This window comes from Gopherus evgoodei, chromosome 1 (genome assembly GCF_007399415.2).
Source record: "Gopherus evgoodei ecotype Sinaloan lineage chromosome 1, rGopEvg1_v1.p, whole genome shotgun sequence".
NCBI lineage: Eukaryota > Metazoa > Chordata > Testudines > Testudinidae > Gopherus > Gopherus evgoodei.
In genome coordinates, this window is record NC_044322.1 from 123807099 (window position 1) to 123832959 (window position 25861).

The following is a 25861-nucleotide window of genomic DNA, read 5'->3' on the forward strand; positions in this document are numbered from 1 at the left end:
AGTCAGTCAGCAGACAGGCTGTATGGGAGGAGCCAGGTTAAAGCAAGGTGGATGTCGCTTTGACTTAGGGAGCAGCCTGTTTTGTTTCTCTCTCTCTCTCTGTGTTCTGGGGTTCTTGTGCATTATTCTGAATTCTAAGAAATAAAGTAGTGTTATGTTGCAACCTTCCAGCAATGGAACAGTCTGGGAAATCCATCCTTCCCCCAACAGAACAGGAAAAACTCAGCAAGGAGAACCTTGTGGAACTTTCCTTCCTCCTGGTTCCTGTCTGTGGATTTTCTGTGGGAGGAGTGGTCTGGAATTAATCATTAACAGGTGCCAAAGTATTGAGCCAATTACCCCTGGCGTGATACTATGGGTCTGTCAGGAATGTGGGCCTGCAGCTGGGTCTGGGATCAGCTAGCTAACTGCAGCAGAAACCCCTTCTTGGCCAGATTGTCCAAGTGGTATTGCCAGGACTGCTGTTGAGCCCAGCAATAGCGCTTCCCAACTCTGCCCAACACTTATGCCTGTAGCTGTGATCACTTCTATGCCTGCTTTGTTCCCAGCCTTGTTCTTGCCCTGCTCCTGACCCCAACTCTGACCCTTGACTTGAACCCCTGGTTCCTGACTCCAAAGCTCCAGCCACTAGGCCTGGTTGCCTTTGTCAGACCATTAGGGCTGACGACCCACATCCAAGTCTATGATAGGGTGTCTGGGCTGCCAGAGGTGCTCTCTTTTGGATTTGTCATAAAACTAAGGGCCTCCCCAGTCATGGTCATTAAAAGAATCCAGGGATTTTTTTTTTCAAGAGCAACTATGTTAACCCTGATGTTCCATCTTAATAGCAACTTTGATATGATATAATTACATTCTGCCTTTGGGACTGATGAGTAAACCCCAATATTTGTCAAGTAAAATAAAGGTTTCAGGCAATTCAAGTTTATGTGCATTCATAAACCACGGCAGTTAACTGTACAAGGTTTGGGTGGGTTGTGGTTTTTTTGGTAATTTATCTTCTATTTTTCTGTATTTGCTTCAACAATGGGAAATGCTACTAGAAAGGATTTCTCTAATTAGTCCAACAAACAATTTAAACGTTGTGCACCAGATGGTGAGCTAAGTGAAGCTGATGCAATATGTATAATATTATGCTGGAAGATGTTAAAGGCTGCCATAAAATGTATCGTTGATCAACCTGCAATCACAGACCTCATTAAAGCTGATAAGTAGGGCCCTACCAATTTCATGGCTGAGAAAAATCCACCACAGGAACATGAAATAAGCTCTTACCCATGAAATCTGATCTCCCCTGCTGCTAGGAGTGCCCCAGCCAGGGGGCTCCTTGCTCTGGCTGGACTGGAGAGTGACAGGACTTTTCCATCCCCTGCACAGCCACTGTTAGGGGGAGCTCAGACCCACCTCCACCTCTGGGAACCAATGTTCCCTCTAATTTTTTACATCCATGTGGAGAATGAAATTTGTTATGTGCGCCAATATGGAGGTGATGTGTGAAATTGACCATAATGGACTGTGAATGTGCTTGGGCCCTATTGATAGGTATGTTATCCAACCTTCCTTCAGGGTAAATGGAAGAAGCAATTAAGCTCCTCTAGAGAGTAAGATATCTGAAACAATAGAAGCCACTGCCCAAGGTACTAGGCTGCATGCAGGGCCAATCAGTAGCTAAGTCATATGGGCTGAGGGGTTTCCCTGGGAACTGATTGCAAATGCTGGTGCTGAGGCTTTGTGTGTCAGAGATGGAAATCAGGACAAAGCTAGCAGAAAGCCAGAAAAGCTGTTGTGAACATGGCCCTAGGTGGGAGCAGAGACAGAACTCCTTGGGGCTCAGAACTAGGGTAGAGAGGCAGGTTTAGAAATTGCGAGCAAGGAGACTGCCTGCTGTTGTTTGTTCCTCCTGTGTTTGGGGAAACAGGACTTTGTGTACATTCTTTGTAAATAAACAGGCTCCAAAGAAATACCAGACTCGTTATAATCAATTTCTCCTCCTAATGTAAACAACCTGGCAAGGCTCTGAATATTGACCAACCTTCCTCTGCTTCTTCCTTCTGTTTAAATAGGTCAGTAGGGTGGAAAAGGTAATTTCACCCAGGCTCTTCTGTTTGTGAGATCCAGATTGGTCCTTAAAGGGTTAGTACACTCCTTCACATACCTCCCCATCTTGAGTGGACCTGTTGGGCGCTCACTGGATGTCCCAACGTCTTCATTCGTTCGCTATGTCACCCCTGTTCTCTAACCTGGGGTGCCCTTTACAGGGCTTTACTGCTGTAGGTGCCAGTCTGGACTGCTCACAAACAGTCTCCAGCATGTAAGTTACTCCCAGCTATGTTTGTGTGTGTGCTGCAGCCAGCCAGCCACACCGTGGCTCTTACTAGCCTTGTAGGATGACAGCAACACATCCCTAGTCCTAGATTTCCCCCTAGAAATATATGTCCTGTACTCCCTTCTCGTGGACAATACAAGCTTATAGAAAGTCTGTTTTTATTAATAGAAATGCTATGCACACATCTTGTTACCCCAAATGGAACTGATCAAACACTTCAGTTTAAACATACTGGATTATACAAAACAGTAAAATAAGTTTATTAGCTACAAAGAGAGGGATTTTAAATGAGTACAAGTAGTGAGGCATAAAACTCAGAAATGGTTACAAGAAAAATAAGGATAAAATGCAACTAGTGCCTAACTTAACAAACCATGTTAAATTCAAAGCAAAGTTTTTCTCACCACATGCTCTCAACAGTCTTAGTGGCCAAACTTCTTAGGCCAGGATCCCTTCTTCTGGTCACTGGCTGCTTTCTTTGTCCCTTCTCGTGCATTGAATCGATGGCCAGAGAGAGATGGAGAAAGGAGTGCCTTGGGATGTCTGTCCCTTCTTTTTATTGTCCTGTCCCCCCTTTGAGAAGCTTTTCCAGCTGGGAGCAAGGCAACAGGCAGTCTATATGGACGGGAACGCAGTGCTGTTTCTTTGCTAAAATGTAGATATTTTGCCCCTGTCTCCTTTCCTGCCAAAGACTGGTCCATTAGCCTTGTTTACACCTGTATGAGGCACCAGCTTGCTCTTCCTCTCTGAGGATCTGGTTTGGTCACTCCCCAGACTTCTCTTGAAAACATACTTTTAGTCATGATCTCAGCTTATGTTTATAATGTCACATATGACGCTGCTATGTACATTTTGCCATGATATTATTGATCAGCAAACTATGAGTTTTTAAATGACATCTCACAAGGCATACTTTGCACAAAGATTATTAGAATAGTGGGTAGGATGTGAACACAGTGGTACATTTTGGCACAGCACTTTTCCAGGGCCTCTGGGTTGCTAGGAGGGTCCCTTGCCAAAATCCAACCCCTGAATAGGCCTTCCCTAAGACTCCATGGTGCTGTCACTAACACAAGCCCAAACAGACCAAGGGTTGTGGTGGAGTCTTCATCACTGACCATTTTAAAATAAAGGCTGGCTGTTTTTCTAAAAGATCTGCTCCATGAATTATTTAGGGAATGTTCTATGGCCTGTGTTATACAGGAGGTCAGAGTGGATGGTCCCTTCTGATCTTTGAATCTACTAACTCTTCCCAGGTAGCGAACCAGGAGGGCTGGTTCCAGGTGGGAGCTGCAGATTGCCTACCCTAGCCTGTGATACTGGGGCAAGACTAGAAATACCTTCCAGTGCTCTTGGGAGGAGAATCCATTCCCTCAATCCCTAACCCTCACAAGGGCAAAAAGGGAGCCCACTTGGAAGATGCCTGGACTCTATTCCCCACTGACCAGTCATATATTTTTGAGATGCCCATCAAGCTCTCAAACTCATTGAGCCAGTGACCGACGGCAGTGATTCTCCTCACATGAGTAAGGGCTTCAGGATCTGGCTATCAGTGTGGTAGTATATTTACAGGGAGCTCTTAATGTTTAGGGCCAATTAATTAGTTGAGCTGAGAAATACATTACTGTCCTACTCTGATTCCAATGGACTAATTATACAAAAATACTTTATAAGCAAAACAGTGAAACATGGGTGTGCCATCAGCACGTCTTCTAATCATATCCAGGGAACTAGAAAAACTTGCCCTTCAGCTTGTTATACTTGGCCTTATTGTAGCTCCTCACATGTGCCAGTATAAAAGCATAACAAGTGCTGACGTGTTCATTTAAATCAGTATTATTATTGCCTATGTTTTGTATTGTCAGTTGCTTGTTTATTGTTTGCATTTAGTTTTGCCAATTAAAACTTTATAATGAATATTGCTAAGGCACTTTGCACTTTGAATAGATGTAGATGTATGAACAAATGATCTTTCCCCAGTATAACTCAATAGTCAGGAAAAACGTGATCAGTTTTTTCCAGAACAGAAAATGAAATCATTCTATCATGTGTATATTAATCATCATCTATGATTAAATTTATTTATAAACAATACACATTGTTATCAGAATGTGGTGAAATCTTCCATGTACTACAGGAAAAGGATGGAATGCTCAGAAACTCCTATGTATTGTACAGATCAGTCCAATTAAAAGGCAAGTGTCTGGGAAAGTTAATTTGTTGGAACGAATAAATATGATAGACTCAGGTGGTGTCTGTTGAACCTATGCAGATTTGTGTGTAATGAACACTAGAGTGTAAACCCATTGTACAGGAACAGAACAGGGCTATGGATATGACGTTAACAGAGAGCATGTGAGAAAAAGTGAGGAGGAAATCCGTAAAATCTTGTGGCTCACTAGATTTAACAGCAGCTGCTTTTACAGATCCAGCCTAACACGGCTACCCCTCTGATACTTGACGCCGTATGGAGTAGAAATCCGTCAGCCTCATGAAGAAACTTGCACAAGTTCAGACAGATATCATCTTCCTTTCCAAATGCAAACGGATAGACATCATACCAAATAGATTTAACATGCATATTTCTTATATGCATTATCTAATTTTAATGTATGTGCAAATACCTAAGTCATTAGAGCTATGCTACAAAGTTTTATTTAGTGTGCAAAATGCTGACAATGAGCAGTTTTTGTAAGATCTCTTCCTAATAACACACACAACCAGAATTGGGCATTTAGTGTTTGCGTTAAAAGAACAGTGGCATCGTTTTTATGACTGTTGCTGCATACACAGAAAACCAGCTCAAGATAGTATACGTAGGAGATGGAGCATGAGTCAGTCTGATGTCTGTGCACGTTGATTTCTGTCCCTTAGCTCATCTCCCAGTCACTTGGATTGAGTTCAAGCTGGGGTACAAGAGTCTGCTCCTAGCTATGACCCTAGCTGTGCCTGAACAGTTTCTACAGTGGGGCTTCTGATGGCAGAAACCATGTATTTGGGTTGTTATTACTACTTCAAGCCAGGTACCCCTTGTTCCAGCACCTCTGTATGACCCCCCATAGTATATTAAACAACTGCAGCATCTCTTAGTAGCCTTTTCCCCATAGTACTTGAATAATGGGAGAACTGTTGATGGCTTATTTAATAGATTTTGCTCCGTGCAAGAGACACTATGCCACATCTAGGCATCAGTACAGTGAAAATAAAAGCCAGCCTGAAACTTCAAACAAAACTTGAAATGAACCTGTTTTATGGTTTAAAAATGTCAACTGTATTTTTTTTAACACCACATCTGGAAGCAGTAAAGTTGGAAATAGCACGTGAGTTCCTGTGTACTTGTTTGATTTTCTGCTCAGCTTTGCATACCCATAAATTGTCAATAAGTATTAGGGAAAAATTCATGATTTCTGGATTATTGTGGATACCAGTTACAGTTCTTTTCCATCACATAATGAATACTAATTGGGAACATCAATGGCATCTATATGAAGAACAGCACAGAAAGACTGACTTGTTCTAAGCCAGAGGTTCTCCACTACAAATTTTTTGGTGTCCTCAGAGTGCAGCCACCAAATCTTGCCGGTGGCCATTATGACAATTTCCCCTAAGATAATCAATTTAGGAAAAACAAATAAATATGCACATATACATGGCCAAAAGTTATTTATGTAGGGTTTTTATTTGCACCCTCCTCATAACAATAATGTACAGTTGTCTTTTTTTTTTAACTGGACCTAAACAGAATAGAAACACAAATAAGGTGTTTTGCATGTTCTTGTCTTTTTTTTGGTTGTTGTTAGTTTTTTTGTATTTTTGGTTGTGGTTTTGGGGGTGTTTTTAGACTTGCTAGCTAGTAAGTCTGCTCCTATGACAAGTGATATTTGTATATTTGTTAATATCACTTTTCACAGCAGCAGACTTGTTATCTAGCCCTGAGACAGTGATGAGTGATATTTACAAACAGTCACATACCACTTTTCACAGCAGACTTACTCACCCTTGGCAAGCTCGAGGAAGTGGGTAGGGAGACAGTGGGGGCCAAGGGTCATGGGGTGGATGAGTGAGGGTCTGGGGGCAGCAGTGGGGGACAGTGGTGATGAAATGGGTAGTGATCCCAGAGGCTGGGGAAACTGAGCCCGCCACTGCACTGCCAAAACCCAGAGCCCAAAGTCCCATGGTCAGAGCCTGAGGCCGGAGCCTGCCACCCGCCACCCCAGGACTGTAGCCAGAAGTCTGTGCCCCACTGCCCCCAGGAAGGTGGGGAACTAGCCCCAGCTGTTTGCTCCTCTGGCACCTGTGGCTCCAAAAGGGGGCAGGCCCAACCCTGCCTTGCAGCCCCAGGGAAGAAACCGCTGCTTTGCTCCCACCCACCCCCTAATCATTGCCCAGCAAGCTGTGGCTGCAAGAAAAGCCCTGGGTGGCCACATGTGACCACAGTAGCCACAGTGGCCGCATTTGAGAAACTCTGTTCTAAGCAATAATGATCTGAACACATAGGCGCCATCTTTTCCTGGCACTAGTGGGTGCTCGCCCCTGGCCCAGCCCCGATTCCACCTCATCCCCCACCCATTCCAACCCCTTCCCCAAAGTCCCTTCCCCATCTCCGCCCCCTCTCTGCCCCTATTGGACTTCTTCCCCAAATCTCGGCCCCGCCTCTTCCTCGAGCGCACCGCATTCACCCTCCTCCCCCTCCCTTCCAGCACTTGCTGCCACATAATAGCTGTTTTGTGGCAGTAAGCGCTGGGAGCCAGGGGGAGAAGTGGGGATGTGGCGTGCTCAGGGGAAGAGGCAGAGGTGAGCTGGGGCAGGGCTGGGAGCTTGGCTGCCGGTGGGTACAGAGCACCCACCAATTTTTCCCTGTGGGTGCTCCAGCCCCGGAGCACCCATGGAGTTGGTGCCTATGTCCGAACATACAAGGTAAAATAAACACTGCAGCCTGTACATGGGTGGGAGGGATAGCTCAGTGGTTTGAGCATTGACCTGCTAAACCTGGGGTTATGAGTTCAATCTTTGAGGGGGTCATTTAGGGATCTGGGGTGAAAATCAGGACTTGGTCCTGCTAGTGAAGGCAGGGGGTTGGACTCAATGACCTTCCAGTTCTAGGAAATTGGTATTTCTCAAATTATTATTTGTTATATACTGTAAACTACTATTGATTGTCAGTGTAGCAAGTGATACTTTTTCAACCTCCTCATGACTTTCAGAGTGGATCTTGGTAGATACTTTCTTTCCTCTGATTAGCCCTTTATCCTGAGAGACGGAAAGGATCTTCTCTCATGCTGGGTTTCTCTGAGGGATAACTTACTATCCTAGACTCAGCACATCCTGGATTCAGGACAGGACATGGGATGAAAATAGCTTTAGTGGTGCTGATGGATGATGATCTGCTGCGAATGGCTAGAGGGCAGAAATTCATTCTCATCCCCTGGACCTCTGTGCAGCATTCAATGTTGCTGACTATGAAATACTGCTGTCCCACCTGAGAGAGTTGCAGAGGTCCAGGGGATTATGCCAGAATGGTTTAAGTCCTTCCTGGAAGGACACAATCAATGACTAATGATGGGAAACTACCTCCATCACTAAAGCCCTCATTTGTGGAGTTCCACAAGGATCAATTCTCTCTCCAGTCCTATTTAACTTCTACAAGCAGGTGAACTGATCAGGGACTTGGACTCAAGTACCAGCAAGATTCAGATGATACACAGGTTTATCTGACCTTCACCACATATGTCCACACCACTACCACCAACATGACCCAGTGCTTGCATGAGATCAGCTCTTGGATGAAGAACAGCTAAGTGAAGGCAGCAAAGAATCCTGTGGCACCTTATAGACTAACAGAGGTTTTGGAGCATGAGCTTTCGTGGGTGAATACCCACTTCGTCAGATGATATATATATATAGGTCCTGTCTAGCAGTTGAGGTGTGAAAACCAAGGGAGGAGAAACTGGTTTTGTAATTGGCAAGCCATTCACAGTCTTTGTTTAATCCTGAGCTGATGGGGTCAAATTTGCAGATGAACTGAAGCTCAGCAGTTTCTCTTTGAAGTCTGGTCCTGAAGTTTTTTTGCTGCAGGATGGCCACCTTAAGGTCTGCTATAATGTGGCCAGGGAGGTTGAAATGTTCTCCTACAAGTTTTTGTATATTGCCATTCCTAATATCTGATTTGTGTCCATTTATCCTTTTTCGTAGCGACTGTCCTGTTTGGCCGATGTACATAGCAGAGGGGCATTACTGGCAAGGCAAATGGATGGACATCATACCAAATGGACTAAAGGTAAAAAATCCACTGCTATCTACATACTACACAGACCACAGTGAGAGATTATGCCATACTCTATCAAAAAAACTGAGAAACCACCTGATCAGCATCCTATACAGCAAACAGGAAAACATCAAAAAAGAGCTCTCCAACCTGGAGACTCTCATCAATAACCAAACTTCCATACAAACGGACTTCACTAAAATAAGACAGGAGATCTACATTACTCACTTCACCTCTCTACAAAGGAAAAAGGACTATAAGCTGTCTAAACTCCTACCTGCCTCATGGGGCCAGAACCGTGGTACCCCTAACCCACCAAGCAATATCGTCAATCTATCCAACTACACACTTAGCCCAGAAAAAAAGTCTGTCCTATCTCGGGGACTCTCTTTCTGCCCTGCCACTCCCACCAACATGATACAGTTCTGCGGCGATCTGGAAGCCTACTTTCGCCGTCTCCGACTCAAAGAATACTTTCAGGACAACACTGAACAGCAAGCGGATACACAGATACTCTCCCACCAACAGCACAAGAAGAAGAACTCCACATGGACTCCTCCTGAGGGTCGAAATGACAGTCTGGACCTCTACATTGAATGCTTCCGCCGACGTGCACAGGCAGAAATTGTGGAAAAACAACATCGCTTGCCTCATAACCTAAGTCGTGCAGAACGCAATGCCATCCACAGCCTCAGAAACCACCCAGACATTATCATCAAAGAGGCTGATAAAGGAGGTGCTGTTGTCATCATGAACAGGTCTGACTACCAAAAGGAGGCTGCCAGACAACTCTCCAACACCAAATTCTACAGGCCGCTTCCCTCAGATCCCACTGAGGAATACACTAAGAAACTGCAACATTTACTCAGGACACTCCCTACACTAACACCGGAACAAATCAACATACCCTTAGAGCCCCGACCAGGGTTATTCTATCTACTACCCAAGATCCAAAAACCCGGAAATCTTGGACTCCCCATCATCTCGGGCATTGGCACTCTCACTGAAGGACTGTCTGGATATCTGGACTCTCTACTCAGACCCTATGCCACCAGCACTCCCAGCTATCTCCGTGACACCACTGATTTCCTGAGGAAACTACAAAGCATTGGTGACCTTCCAGAAAACACCATCCTAGCCACCATGGATGTAGAGGCTCTCTACACGAACATCCCACACGCAGATGGAATACAAGCTGTCAGGAACAGTATCCCTGATGATGCCACAGCACAACTGGCTGCTGAGCTCTATGCCTTTATCCTCACACACAACTATTTCAAATTTGATGACAATATATATCTCCAGATCAGTGGCACCGCTATGGGCACCCGCATGGCCCCACAATATGCCAATATTTTTATGGCCGACCTGGAACAACGCTTCCTCAGCTCTCGTCCACTCACGCCCCTTCTCTACCTACGCTACATTGAAGACATCTTCATCATCTGGACCCATGGGAAGGAGTCTCTGGAAAAATTCCACCATGATTTCAACAGCTTCCACCCCACCATCAACCTCAGCCTGGACCAGTCTACACAGAAGGTCCACTTCCTAGACACCACGGTGCAAATAAGTGATGGTCACATTACCACCACCCTATACCGGAAACCTACCGACCGCTATGCCTACCTTCATGCCTCCAGCTTCCATCCCGGGCACCTCACACGATCCATAGTCTACAGCCAAGCACTGAGGTACAACCGCATCTGCTCTAACCCCTCAGACAGAGACCAACACCTACAAAATCTCCACCAACCATTCTCAAAACTACAATGCCCGCACGAGGAAATAAGGAAACAGATCAACAGAGCCAGACGTGTACACAGAAGCCTCCTACTGCAAGACAAACCCAAGAAAGAAACCAACAGGACTCCACTGGCCATCACATACAGTCCCCAGCTAAAACCTCTCCAACGCATCATCAGGGATCTACAACCCATCCTGGACAATGATCCCACACTTTCACAGGCCTTGGGTGGCAGGCCAGTCCTTGCCCACAGGCAACCTGCCAACCTGAAACATATTCTCACCAGCAACTGCACACTGCACCATAGTAACTCTAGCTCAGGAACCAATCCATGCAACAAACCTCAATGCCAACTCTGCCCACATATCTACACCAGTGACACCATCACAGGACCTAACCAGATCAGCCACACCATCACCGGTTCATTCACCTGCACCTCCACCAATGTAATATACACTATCATATGCAAGCAATGCCCCTCTGCTATGTACATTGGCCAAACTGGACAGTCGCTACGAAAAAGGATAAATGGACACAAATCAGATATTAGGAATGGCAATATACAAAAACCTGTAGGAGAATACTTCAACCTCCCTGGCCACACTATAGCAGACCTTAAGGTGGCCATCCTGCAGCAAAAAAAACTTCAGGACCAGACTTCAAAGAGAAACTGCTGAGCTTCAGTTCATCTGCAAATTTGACCCCATCAGCTCAGGATTAAACAAAGACTGTGAATGGCTTGCCAATTACAAAACCAGTTTCTCCTCCCTTGGTTTTCACACCTCAACTGCTAGAACAGGGCCTCATCCTCCCTGATTGAACTACCTCATTATCTCTAGCTTGCCTGCATATATATATATATATACCTGCCCCTGGAAATTTCCACTACATGCATCTGACGAAGTGGGTATTCACCCATGAAAGCTCATGCTCCAAAACCTCTGTTAGTCTATAAGGTGCCACAGGATTCTTTGCTGCTTTTACAGATCCAGACTAACACGGCTACCCCTCTGATAGCTAAGTGAAAGTGAGCCCAATGAAGACAGAGGTACAGCTGGTGGGCAGAGGGAAGTACTTTGAAGAGCTTGCAGCTGTTGGTTGAAGATATACCCCCACAATTGGTCAATTCACCAGTGCTCCTGGGTTCCTCACTGATGCTAAGCTCTCACATAGTAGCATGCACAAGTAATGCTTTCTACCCTTTCTGTATGGCTAGGAAACTCCATCCCAAACAATGACCTGGCCTTGGTTATTTACACCTTTTGGCTGGAACGACGGCAATTCAATATGCCTAGGTATGAAGCCACCAGCATTTAGGAAACTCCAGCTAGTACAGAATGCATCAGTGCTTCTCTACAGCAACACAGGCTACTGCAAGAATATCAGACTTGTCCTTCATTCTCTACAATGGCTTCCCTGAGAATATTGTCAAGCCAGTCCTTATCTTCAAGGCACTCAAAGTCCTGGGCCCAAGGTATTTAAACAATTGCCTAAAGCTCCAGATAAAGACCATGGTCAACAGCTCCGCTCCTCAGGCACAATGGAGCTTTCTACCATAAGAATAAAGCTTGTCTGTGCATGAGACAGAGCTTTCTCAGAGGCTGTAGAAAGAACTCCCACAGGAAGTAAGGACTGTTACAGAGCTCCCCACCTTCTCCTCAAGTGCAAGGCATACTTTTTCAACCTTGCCTTCCCTATCAAACCCAGAACAGTGTGTATATTAAAAAATAAAACGCACCTAAAACCGAAACCCTACCAAAATACAACACTATGCTGCACATACAATTCTTCCCCTGGGATTAGAGAAAGAGAACAGCTCACTTGTGCCTGTTGTTAGTCATGTTGTTTAATGCACTACTTGGAGGTGTTCAGATACTAAAGTGATGAGGGCAGTATAAAAACCAGTATAGACTAGACCAGAGCTGCTGTGTAAGAAGGGAGCGTCCCACTTCACTGTGACTTCACAGCTCCTCAGTAAGCTACTAAGCTCTGGAAAACAAAAGGTCACATTGATGCTACTCCCTTAGGCCTAGTGATTACTTTATCTTATGAGTGAGTGCCCTGTCCTCCTCCTTTCCCTCTTTGGGTCTCTCCTCTGAGGGCTTGTCTATGCTTGAAACACTACAGTGGCACAACTGAAGCACTTCAGTGTAGAAAGCGACAAGAGGGGGTCTCTGGTAAGTGTAGTTAAGCCACCTGCCTGGAAGACAGTAGCTGGGTCACTAGAGGACTTATTCCATCAACCCAGTCCTGTGTACACTGGGGATTAAGATGGCTTAACAACGTCATTCAAGTGTGTGGATTTTTCATATCCCTGAGCAACGTTGCCGGGTCGACTTGACTTTTGAGTGTAGACCTCGCTCGAATCCATCAGCTTTAGTCCAGTGCCTCAGAATACATTAATTACCAGAACTAGGCCAAGTCAAATGTTAACTGTCAAAGTCAATGTATTTGCTGATATGATGTAGCAATAGCCACTGCTGTCAATGGATATTGATCCCTGCCATGAGTGGACCATCTCCAGCTCTCTTTTACTAAGTCTGGCTACTTGAAAGAACATTGTCCCAATAATGATACAGATGAGTAACCCTTTTTGTGTAATTCTCTTCCCCCATGGTTGCTGGAGGGCTCTGGTCATCAATCTGTTTTCTAGTACCGGAATTGGTAGGGCACTAGCTGTACCTACAACTCAGAGGCAAGTGTTAAAGGTGCTTCAACTGCTGGGCCCAATGAGCTCTAGCATCGATGGGTTCCAAAAAACAGTTCAACAACTACCTCCAAATACCCTCTTCCCTCGGCCCCCTGACACTCTGTCTCTGTGACCCATTCCTCACTAACCACCCGCCCAACTGCCACAGAACCTTCTCCCTTCAAAACGCATCGCAGCCAGTACTCTTAGCATCTTAGGGTTACCGCTTCACCTCAGAAGTACTAAGCCATTCATTTATCTCCAGACAAACAAACTACGCTCACCTGCTTAGGCTTGCAGTTCTAGGATTAACTGAGGCTCTAATTCATCAGTTTTCTCTTTCTTTTTTATCGCCAGGTCCTTTAACTCCAAGAGTCGTTGATGTTGTTTCTCTTTTTCTGCCACATGCAGCCTGTACATCTCTAGTTTTGCAATTCCATCACTCTAACCCATCTTTCTGCTTTTTCTGTTCCTTTCCCGAAATAAGCAAACAGAAAATAACAAACTGGTAACTTGCGCTTTGACTGTTCTCAGCCACCACGCTTAAAGTCTCACTTAAAATCTCTACACCACCATATGAAGAGCAAATCTCACTCAGATCAACAAGCTGTGCATTTCACCCTGCTCTCTGTGCCACTATGATGAGGTACCTGGGGTGCAACTAGGACTGTGGGACCACTGAGCCCTCTGTCCCACCAACCTGGAATATCACAGTGTTATGTTGTTGTCAAATTACAATCCTCTGACAGGCACTGCACTTGCACAGACATCCACAGGCAGGGATACACCCAACTGAGTTGCATGAATGATCTCCCAGCTACTCTTGAACCATCAATAGGGAGACTCCAGCGAGTTCCCCCAGCTCCCCAGCCTTGCATCCCAGAACTACACAGAAGCCTGACCAGTGTACGTTCACCACTCCCTCAGTATGCAGAGGACAACGCACTAGCCTTTGTAAACTGAGCTGAGATTTCCCAAGCACTTGAACCAAAACACACCATTTTAGGTAAAATATAAAACAGGTTTATTAACTACAGAGAGATTTTAAGTGATTATAAGTCGCAAGCACAGAGATCAAAGTTGGTTACTAAAGAAATAAAAATAAATTCACAGTCTAAGTTCTACAAATCAAGCAGTGTCTCAGCCTGACAGATGGAACAAACAGCTTACAGATCTTCAATATATGGGCTGGGACTTGTCTTCCAGGCTGGGCCCACCCTTCCTCAGTTCAAAGTGTTTAGCCTCCAGACGTTTCTTCCAGGTGTTGAGTTGGGGGGGGGGGAAGAGAGGCCAAATGATGATGTCACTTTCCCTTATTTATATTTTCTTCCAGCTTGCTGAAACGATCTTTTGCTGTGATGTGAGGATCAGGCAGTCCTCACTGGTCAAGCAGTCTCCATGGTATATACATGCTCTCTCTGAGAAGTTTCTGGGATGGCTGTTGTTTTGAGAGTGGCTTCCCTTTAATGGGCCATCAGCACGTCTGGCTGGTCCTTTGTTGCAATTAAAAGATTGACTGTGGGCGTCTCCCCACTCCAAACATATTTCAGTAACACACTGCAAAACGTCATAACTGCCCATGCAAGGGTAGCACATACAATCTAACAGGATATTCATGTTCAACAGCTCAAAACTTCTAAAAAGATACCTCACAAGGCACACTTTGTATACAACATGTCATACTTGTATGCCAGTGCTGCATATGGAGGTTCCAGGATGGTTCTCCGAGGTACAGTGTATTACCTAACACAAGCATTGCAAAACCCAGAAATTCACAGTTAAAGACTGTTCAGATATTTTAATATTGCATTTCCATGTCTTACAGCAGCGGTTCTCAAACTGTGGGTTGGGATCCCAAAGTGGGTCGTGACCCTTTTTTAATGGGGTCACCAGGGCTGGCATTAGACTTGCTGGGGCCTGGGGATGAAGTCGAAAGTCTGAGCTCCACTGCCCAGAACTGTAGCCAAAGCCTGACGGCTTCAGCCTTGGGCAGTGGGGCTCAGGTTACAGTCTCCCCTTGCCCAGGGATGAAGCCCTTAAGTTTCGGCTTTGCGCCCCTTCCCGGGGGGGTGGGACTTGGGCTTCAGCTTTGGTCCCCCTGCCCAGGGTGGAGGGGCTCCTCGTGGTCTCCTCCTTCCCGGGGTTGGTTAGTAATAATCATTGGCAGAAGGGGTGGGGGTCATGATGCAATGAAGTTTGAGCAACCCTGCCTTATAGCATGGAAAAAAGACCATCAGTCCTAAACATTTCTTTTAAAAAACTTACCCATTGCGCCAAATCTATTAAAGAGTTGCTTCTTTGCCACTTTTTGCTTAGCTTGACAGTGTCTGAGACAAGATCATTCAGGACAAAAAAAGGTCTCAGGCAGCAGCATAAGTTATTAAGGGACCCTTTTAAATTATTTTTAACTGGGACAGATTTACTTGAAAAATTTCAGAAAATCCATTCATAATTCAAAGAGTAAGTGGTGCAACGGGGAGCAAAATAAAGTGTATTCTTCACGCACAATAAAATGGTTGAATCCCTGCTCTAAGTGCAAAACTCAAATGAGCTTTAACTATGGAGCCGTGATGGATGCCTACATAACTAACAAAATAGAGACGTTTCACTCAGATACACAGACATAAAGCATCTTTCTGTGTCCATCAGCTCACTTTTTGATCCCCTTATAGCTCCCTGTCTTGTTTGTCAGCACCATAACTTCCTCTTATTAAATGCTTCAAAAGTCACCAACTCCTCCCGAGTTCGTTTTTGTCCACTATTTCTAATTCCGCTATTAATCACTTTAACTCAGACATTTTTCGTAACCAAAGCCAAGAATCTGGACTTCTTCCCTCCCACAGCTTCCTCGTCTGTAAATCTGCTTATCATGATCTCTGCAATATTACCAGAATTCATCCTTACCTTGACCCTCTGTTGAAATACTGTATCATTGCTTAATCACTTGCTGATCAGTTTCCTATTATTTCCTCTTTTATGATTGTGCTAAATCCTTAGGGCCAGTTTGTGATCTCACTCAGAGCAATTTAAATAGGAATATCTCCATTGACATCACCACTGTCACTCTAGAGAGGAGACTTCATGTCCTTTACTTCTTAAATTTGAAAGTGTCCAGACAGTTGCAGCCAGATTTGCTCTAGCATGCAGGAACCTAGCTGTCTATTTCTAATGCACTCATCACAGTTGTGTCTGAGAGCCAAGTAACTCTCTTCTCAACCATCCTCCCTCACCTTGCCTTCCTATGAACTCTCTGAATTAAATTTAACTTTCTCTTCCTGATTTTTAAAACTCTCCAGGGAGTCTACTTCCCCCTGTATCGCTGACTTCATATCCCTCTATTCACTGTACATTCACCTCCTCCTTTGACATTTGTCTCCTCTTCCCCCAGTGATTTCTGAGTTTCAAATCTTATTTTTTAAAAAAAATCCTGTTTGCTTTTGTGCTCGATGGACCCTGCACTACTCTCCCCATTGTTGGGTTTATCTGCTTTCCACCCCCCCCCCCCCCCCAGTGACAAATTTGGTTAAAGGGTTACTGTGGGCAAGGTTGGCCCCTCCTCTCTAGCCCTGCCAGTCATGTCAGGGGTGAATAACAGTTTAAAAGCCCGTTGTTGAGCAGCTCTGGGAGAAAGCAAACAGCAGCTCTGAAGAGGGGCTTCTGGAAGGCTTCAGAGAAACTGCCCTGGAGGCGCTCACCCACTGATCTCCCCTGAGTCTACAAGCAGACAACTGACGCTGATATACTGGACAGGCAGGATAGGTTCAGCAAGCCTCAGGTGAGCTGTTAAGCAGTCGGTACCACTTTCCTCTACCCCTTGCAGGGGTAGGAAATCTTGGATTGTACTGAAAGGACTTGGAGAGTGGGAGCCAGGAGCCCGGTCCTCTTCAAATGCAGTCAAACTGTTTGCCTCAATTTTGCATCACAGAGACTCCTGTTTATGCAGATTGGGGTGTGTGCGGGGGAGGGGACTATAGGTTTTGCAGCCTCAGATGGAAGGTGGTGCCCATAAGCAACCCAAGAACTGTGACACACTAATTTGTAACTTTACTGCTTTTAAACATTTATTTTTTTAACTCTAACCCTTCTAACTTCCACTTTCTGCTGCTGATAGCAGAGCTGAAAGTAACATTAAGCACTTACCAGTATGGGGGCCTGGCTCTGGGACCCTGCAAGGGGCAGGGCATCAGCAGAAGAGGTGGGGCTGGAGGTCAGTCTCCCCCAGCCAGCCCATCAATGCTGCCTGGTTCATGCCTCTCTCCAGGGGCTCTGTCAGAGGCCTGGGGGATCGGTGGGCAAAAGGGGCAACAACATTAAAGAGCTGCTGTGGTAGCGCTTTAACATCGGCTGCGTATGGGCTGGTACTGGCGGCCACTTCTTACTGGTACACTGTACTGGCCCATACTGTCCTACTTTCACCCCTGGCTGATAGTCTCCTTACCCAGCTTCAGAAAAGGACTTTGTCTCTGTTCCATGCCTCTGGAGCATTTTGTAATGCTCTGTATAAAGGAAGCTATATAAAAATAAATGTCATTGTATTAGAACAGTGAAGTAGAGGCACTTTTAGAAATGTGCCTCTAAAATTACAATAACCAAAGCTCTAAATAACTCCTTAAGATCACCTCCATCTGGGGACTAGACATTAAATGTATATTTTGAATAGGGGAGCTTGCTACTGTATTCACTCCATTGCATGCAGCTGATATCTCAGTATCTCTAGGAATGGTGAGAAACACATTTGTAACTAGCATGGTGGTTGCTGAACTTTACTGGTGAATCAAACTAGTTGTCAGTACATGTCATTCACCCACTATCTGTATACAGGTTGTCTATTTAGACAGTAAGTTCTTAAAGCATGGGACCTTCACTTCCTATGTCTGTACAATACCTGGATAAATGATGATAACCTACATCCTAAATGTAGAAATTGTAGAAGTTGGAGATGGGAAAGGAAATATTAGGTCAATTAGTTCTTCTCCTTGAAATGGAGACTGGAAATGCTGTTGGAAGATAAAGGTGATAATAATTAATTGAAAAAATAATATAGTTTATCTCTTATACAGTCCTTTTCATCCTTACATCTTAAAATGCTGCAAAAAGTTTGTTAAATATTATTACTTTGTGTGCTGCTAGACTTCCTTTCCCTATTCCTTGCATGTACATTAATCATGAAGCAACACAGTGTCTCATTCTTACATGTTAGACAGCTCTACGAACCTGAGGAACTTTTACTCTTCCTCCTCTCATAAAGCTGGGTGTCACTTGATCTGAGAGTGTGCTGCAGACTTTGACCAATCCCATAGCAGGGAGTGTGCTGTGCTTGTTTGCATTTATTTCCTGCTGTAGTCTCTGAGATTCAGTTCAGTTTTTTTCACAGGGGAAGATTAGCTACTAGAAAAGCAGAAATCATTTTGAAGAAATGAACAGCTGAAATGAAAACCAAATGATTTCATAAGAGTAAGTAAAACTAAAATAATCCCTTTCCCCTTGAGAACAAAAGTATAGTGTAACTAAATCAAAGAGCTGGAATTATTTGAATATATACTACTTTTAAAAGCAATCTGTGAGTTGGATTCTGAATTATTTAGACTCTTTCTAGACGTGGATGCTTTTACTTGCGTCTTCCAGAGACAATTTATTCTTAACTGGCAGTTCACTTCGTTTATGTAAACGTATTTTCCCCAATCACTACAATATTAGTTTGTTCCTAAGAGGAATGGTGAACTCATGTTCATTGTTTCATCAGGAATTTCACAGGTCAAAGCATATAATATGTACTTCCAATATAAACTACCCCACACCAGTGAAATGCCGCACCATCTTTTTTGGCCTATTGAATTTAGAAGGCAATGAGCTAAAATTATAATACTCTGTATTATATTTTGGTATGTTTGTATTATTTATTATGTTTTGGAAATGTATCATGCATATTACAGATGTTTAATACAGATATTAAAATATTAATGAAACTGTCCATTATGTCTACGCAATTGTATACTACCTAGTCACTGGGTTTAATATTTATTATTTTTATTATGGTAACATCCACAAATTGCTTGGTACTGTACACACCTCTCCTGTTTACTGTCAGACTAGAAATAAGACATTTTTTTAATCAGTGAGGGTAACTAACCATTAGAACAACTTATCTAGTGGCGTGATGGATTCTCCATTGCTTTCCAGTCTTTAAGCAAGACTGGATCTCTTTATAAAAGATATGCTCTAGCTCAGGGTTGGCCAACCTGTGTCTCCAGAGCCACATGCAGCTCTTCAGATGTTAATATGCAGCTCCTTGTATAGGCACTGACTCTGGGGCTGGAGCTACAGGCGCCAACTTTCCAATGTGGGGTGTATGTTTGTGCTCACAGCTCAACTCCTGGCTCTGCCATAGGCCCTGCTCCCACCCCACGTCTTCCTGCCTCCTCCCCTGAGCCTGCCATGCCCTCACTTCACCCCCCACCAGCCTCCTGGACACCACAAAACAGCTGATCAGGAGGTGCATGGAGAGTGGGGAGGCACTGATCGGTGGGGCTGCTGGTGGGTGGGAGGCGTTGTGAGCAGGGCAAGGGAGCTGATGGGAGACTGCTGACATATTACTGTGGCTCTTTGTACATTGGTAAATTCTGGCTCTTTCTCAGGCTCAGGTTGGCCACCCCTGCTCTAGCTCAAACAGAGCATATGGGCTCAATGCAGAAATTAAAGGGTTAGATTCTATGGTCTGTGTTATATAGGAAGGCAGACTAGATTATAATGTCCCTTCTGGCCTTAAAATCTAAAGGAAGACATAATCTCTGCCTCAAAGTTCCTACAACGGAGGAGGGCCCTGATTCTGCCATGTGTTGCTCATGGGCTGATAAACTCCTACACCTGTGCAAAGTTCCCCTGACTTCAGTGGGACTCTGTACTGCTAGACCCTTATGTGGGATCGTGGTCTAAGAAGACAAGCAACAGAGGAAGCAGAGAAGAGAGAAACATATGTAACCCTTCTGCCCATCTGAGTTGGCAGCAGCAAGGGCTGGGTTCAGTATCTAGGGGTTCCGTTTCAATAACACAATGCAAAACCGGCTCGAGCCCCCACCCAGTGACCTGGGACAATTACATACCACCCATTGGGCGCCTCTAAGAGGCAATACTTCCCCTCTCGCAAACACAGAGTCTGAGTGTAGCAAAATCTTTTTAATAAAGGAAGGAAACAATGCAGCATTATGTTGAGGAAACACCACAAACAGGATTCATAACACAAACCATGAGCAAAAGACCCTCCCCCCCAAGTAAGTTTGGCAGTATCCTTTTCTCCTCAGGGTCTTAAGTCTAGCAACCCCAAAATCACCCAAAAGTCCAACAACCCAAAAGTCTCTGTCCCTGGTCAGTGCAGCCTCAGAGTTCAAAAGTTTATCTGCAGAGTTTTACGCCCAGTGGGGGCAAGGCACACCGCAGTGTTAAAGGGCACCTTACGTGGTCCGAGGCCGACTGCCCCGCCTCTCCATGGGGTTCTGCTGCAGCCTTCACCATGAGCCACTCCACTCCACCAGCCATCCCGTAAGCTGTTAGAGCTGTTCCGTGAACTGCTCCACTCTGCCAGCTGTCCCGCAAGCCACTCCAGTCATCCCACAAACTTCCCTGCTCTGCTAGCTGCTCAGCAACATACCTTCAGGGCCCCCCACACCATTCACTGATTTCAGCTCTTTAGTGATTTCAGATTGTACTAGGGGAGCCTAAGTGCTGGTGCACTATTGGCCCAAAGTGAATTCCATTCAGCAGCCTGTAACTAGACTCCTAATGGAATTAAAATTAGCACTGATGTTCTATAGTAGAGAGAGAAGAAAGTACAATTGGTATTTTGGGCCTATGCTATTAGATACAAATACCTGTCCCCAACCTTTCTTAATTCACTGGGTTTTGGAACCCATGACCCTGATCTAGCAAGTGCTACTTAGTTGATGGTGAGTCCCTTTGTGATAAAACAGTTTCATTGTCCTTGAGTCACATAATCAGAGTAATAACACTTTATTCTTCCTGTCCCAATAACAGAGAAACTGGGGATCCCACAACAGTCCAAATGGCTGCTATGCGCTCATGCTAGGTGGGGTGGGTGTGCCTATGCAAACAAGATCAGCCCCTGAAATTCTTTTCCACAACTCACTATAATTCACCACCAGATGTAAGGATAGAGCTCATCCTGACTCTGCTTACATCCTCCCCCAACCCGAAAATTTATCGTCAAGACAAATCACACTCCCTATTATACCAGCTCACTGGTTCCCTCCAAAGGGCCTTAGGTAGCCCATTTTAGCTTCCACAAGCCTGTGTGCTAAATGTATTGGCTCCTCACTAGTCAGCTCATCCTGACTCTGCTTACACATATAATCAATATTTGTAGTTATTTTTAGGATCAAAATTTCATTGCATTATTTATAGCAGATGAATCTCAGTTTCCATCACAAGCCTGACTTTCACAGGCTTGAGAGAGAGCTGCATCAAGTCCTCCTTGGCAGTAAGGAGAGTCATTGCCACACAATGGGTAGATCCTTAGCTCATGTAAATTGTCATAGCTCTGTTAACTTCAATAGAACTCTGATAATTTCCCCCAGCTGAGGAGCTGCCCCTTGGAGTTTTAGCCATGTGTCAGGGAGGAACACTGAGTGGTGATATTACAGCATCATCCTAAAGATCTTGAATGTAAATTGCACAGGCATATTTCATTAGTTAACGTAGCTAATAAGATTAATTTGGAGACTGGCCTCAAGTTCAGAGGCTGTGCTGCAACGTGTGTGGAAAAAACTAGCCCAAGAAACCCCTATGAAAAGTGGTGTGGAGTCCAAAACAAAGATTTTCAAAAATGGGTGCCTAAAGTTAGGCCCCATAATCATAATTTAGGTACCTACATAAGTGGCCTGATATTCAGAAGTGCCGCACACCTAGGAGTTTCCACTGGCTGTATAGAAAGGGAAAGAGAGACTATCCAATTTCTTGCAAATGTTTAGCACTTAAAAATATTATTTTAAGCTTACATAGCACCTCTGTTCAATATACAGTACACACAGCACCACTGAAATGCAGGTATGCTGGGAGAAGAGGGGACTGGCTGACTGATGTACAGAACAATGGTGAAGAGGAAAGAAATGTGACTAGGGATAGTGCAGTGGGCTCTTTAATTAGCTTATCAAGCCTGTGCCCTTGCCTGAAAGGCCACACACAGTAAGTTGCATGATGCTTAGATTATTTACCTCAGAAGGAAAGACTGAGGTGACCCTGCTGGATTATGAACATGTGGTTCCAAGGAGGATAATGATGCCAAACTTAAACTTTAGAGACCATCAAGACACCTCCTCCAGCTTAGTAGTAAATTGGCTCCTTTTCCAGAGTATAGGGGTCTCAGCCAAAGCTCACTGAAGTTAATGGGAGCCTCTCCACTGACTCCAGTGCGCTTGACATCAGGCCCTAGGACTGCAGCTCATCAGGCAGACCAAATGTAAGTTATACAATAGGAGCATGGACTACTCAAACTATTTATAATGTACAAAATACTTCAACTCTTTTCAGAATATCCTGTGAGAACACACTGTTGCAACTAATGGAAGCCACTTCGAAAAGGTCCAGTCATCTGTGCCATGAAAATGGTGACTGGATGTCACACCTGCCAGAAAATCTCTGGGATGTTCCTCTCCATAATTTATCCCTTCCAGGTAAATATTAACATTCTTCTCTAGATACTGATCTTGTTGTCAAAACATTTAAGCATCAGATCCTTGGAGTACCAACAGAGTGGTCAGCGTTTGTGTGATAGAAGAAAATACCATTTATTTTCCAAGGAGCTAATAGTCTAAATAGATTGAGTGGGAGTAACTGAAGGTGCTATCTGTTGGATCAGATGTAAACCAAGATTCTGATCACTTGATTATTAATGATTGCATGACTCTTTTTACAAGAGTCACCAAGGTAGTCCTGCTGTGCTGATGAATTACAGTGGGAGCAATTACTCTCTGGGACAGATTTATTAGTCTGATTACGTAAGAATGGCCATACTGGGTCAGACCAATGGTCCATCTAGCCCAGTATCCTGTCTTCCAACAGTGGCCAATGGCAGAGGCTTCAAAAGGAATAAACAGAACAGGCAATCATCAAGTAATCCATCCCCAGTTGTCCAGTCCCCGCCTCTGTCAGTCAGAGACACAGAGAGACCCAGGGCATGGGATTGCATCCCTGACAGTCCTGACTAATAGCCACTGATGGACCTATCCTCCGTGAATTAATCTAATTCTTTTTTGAACCCAGTTATACTTTTCACAACATCCCCTGGCAATGAGTTCCACAGGTTGACTGTATATTGTGTGAAGAAGTACTTCCTTTATTTTGTTTTACACCTACTGCCTGTTAATTTCATTGGATGACCCCTGGTTCTTGTATTATGTGAAGGAGTAAATAATATTTCCTTCTTCACTTTCTCCATACCATTCATGATTTTATAGACCTCTATCATATCCCCTCTCAGTCACCTCTTTTCCAAGATGAATAGTCCCAGTCTTTTTAATCTCTCCTTATATGGAAGCTGTTCCAGATCCCTAATAATTTTTGTTGCCCTTCTCTGTATCTTTTCCAATTCAAATCTCTTTTTTGAGATGGGAAGACCAGAACTGCACACAGTATTCAAGGTGTGGGTGTATAATGGATTTATACAGTAGCATTATGATATTTTCTGTCTTATTATCTATTCCTTTCTTAAGCTTTTTTTTTTTACTGCTGCTGCACATTGAGGGGATGTTTTCAGAGAACTATTTACGATGACTCCAAGATCTTTTTTGAGTGGGAACAATTAATTTAGAACCCATCATTTTGTATGTATAGTTGGGGTTATGTTTTCCAGTATATATTACTTCGCATTTATCAACATTTAATTTCATCTGCCATTTTATTGCCCAGTCACCCAGTTTCGTGAGATCCCTTTGATCTTTGCAGTCTGCTTTGGACTTAACTATCTTGAGTAGTTTGTAACATCTGAAGCTGCCACCTCATCCCTTTTTCCAGATAATTTATGAATTTGTTGAGCAGCACTTGTGCCAATACAGATCCACAAAGGGCAGGACAAGAGGCAAGGGGTTCAAATTACAGCATAGCAGATTTAGATTAAATCTCAGGAAAAACTTTCTAACTGTAAGAACAGTAGGACAATGGAACAGACTGCCTAGGGAGGTTGTGGAAGCTCCTTCACAGGAGGTTTTCAAAAGGAGGCTGGATGGCCATCTGTCTTGGACACAACAAATCCTGCATCTTGGCAGGGGTTAGACTAGATGACCATTTCAGTCCCTTCAAACTCTATGGTTCTATTATTCTAAGTCCAAATGCACTATATCTATTGGATCACCCTTGTCCACATGTTTGTTGACCCCCTCAAAGAATTCTAGTAGATTGGTGAAGCATGATTTCCCTTTACAAAAGCCACGTTGACTCTTCCCCAATATATTGTGTTCATCTCCATTCTGAAAATTGACAATTTATTCCTACCACTACCCCTTGTTTTCTGTCTTTTAACCAATTATTGATTCATGAGAGGACCTTCTCTTTTATCCCATGACTGCTTACTTTGCTTAAGCATCTTTGGAAAGGGACCTTGTCAAAGGCTTTCTGATTATCATTATGGTTTGGTGGATAGAGGAAATGCAGTGGACATAATATATCTGGACTTCAGCAAGACTTTTGACACAGACCAACATGACATTCTGATATGTAGGTTGGAGAAATGTGGGATCAGTGGAACTACCATTAAGTGAATACATAATTGATTAATAATTGCAAACAATGAATAACTATTAATGGAATGATGTCACATTGGAAGGAGGTCTTGAGTAGAGTTCCAAAAGGATCAGAGATTGCAAACACTTTGGAGGATAAAGCTAAAATTCAGAGGGATCTTGATAAATTGGAGAACTGCACTATAGACAACAAAATGAAATTTAACGAAGACAAATGTAAGGTGCTACATTAAGAGAAGAAAAACCAAAAGCACAAATACAGAATGGGGAGTCACTGGAATGGCAGCAGCACTGCTGAGAATGATCTGTGTAGTTGTGGTGGATCACATCCTCAACATGAGTCAACAGCGTGATGCTGTTGCAAAACATGCAAGTACAATTTTAGGTTGCTTTAACAGAGGCATAGCAGGTGTTAGTACTGCTCTATTCGTCACAAGTTAGGCCTCAGATGGAGTACTGTGTCCAATTTTGGTCACCAGTGTATAGCAAGGATGTAGAGAAACTGGAAAAAATCCAGAGACGAGTGACAAAGATGACCAAAGTAATGGAATGCAAGCCATGTGAGCAAAGGCTGAAGGAACTGGGTATGTTTAGTTTGGAATAGAGGAGACTAAGTGAGGACATGATAGCAGTCTTCAAATACTTGAAAGGCTGCCATTAAAAAGATGTAGAAAGGTTGTTCTATCTTGCCACAAAGGGAAGGACAAAAGGCAAGGGGTTCAAACTACAGCATAGCAGATTTAGATTAAATCTCAGGAAAAACTTCCTAACTGTAAGAACAGTAGGACAATGGAACAGACTGCCTAGGGAGGCTGTGGAAGTTGCTTCACTGGAGGTTTTCAAAAGCAGGCTGGATAGTAATCTGTCTTGGACACAACAAATCCTGTATCTTGGCAGGGGTTAGACTAGATGACCATTGCAGTCCCTTCTAACCCTATGGTTCTATGATTTTAAGTCCAAATGCGCTATATCCATTGGATCACCCTTGTCCACATGTTTGTTGTCCCCCTCAAAGAATTCTAGTAGATTGGTGAAGCATGATTTCCCTTTACAAAAGCCATGTTGACTCTTCCCCAATATATTGTGTTTA

At 44.0% G+C, this 25861-nt stretch overlaps 1 protein-coding gene across 2 annotated transcripts in view; it reads left to right on the top strand.

The window, feature by feature from the left end:
- Positions 1–16719: 16719 nt before the first annotated feature.
- The window catches only part of PLCXD1 (phosphatidylinositol specific phospholipase C X domain containing 1), a 30329-nt gene continuing 21187 nt past the window's right edge, over positions 16720–25861 (top strand). Inside the window, exons 1-3 of one of the 2 annotated variants that reach the window (XM_030571586.1) lie at positions 16720–16799; positions 18399–18478; positions 22565–22707. In XM_030571586.1, coding sequence (XP_030427446.1) covers positions 22596–22707 — 112 coding nt within the window. In that variant the 5' untranslated portion in view covers positions 16720–16799; positions 18399–18478; positions 22565–22595. Of the gene's footprint in view, positions 16800–18385; positions 18479–22564; positions 22708–25861 lie in introns of those variants that run through there. The other variant, XM_030571596.1, reaches the window with a different exon arrangement.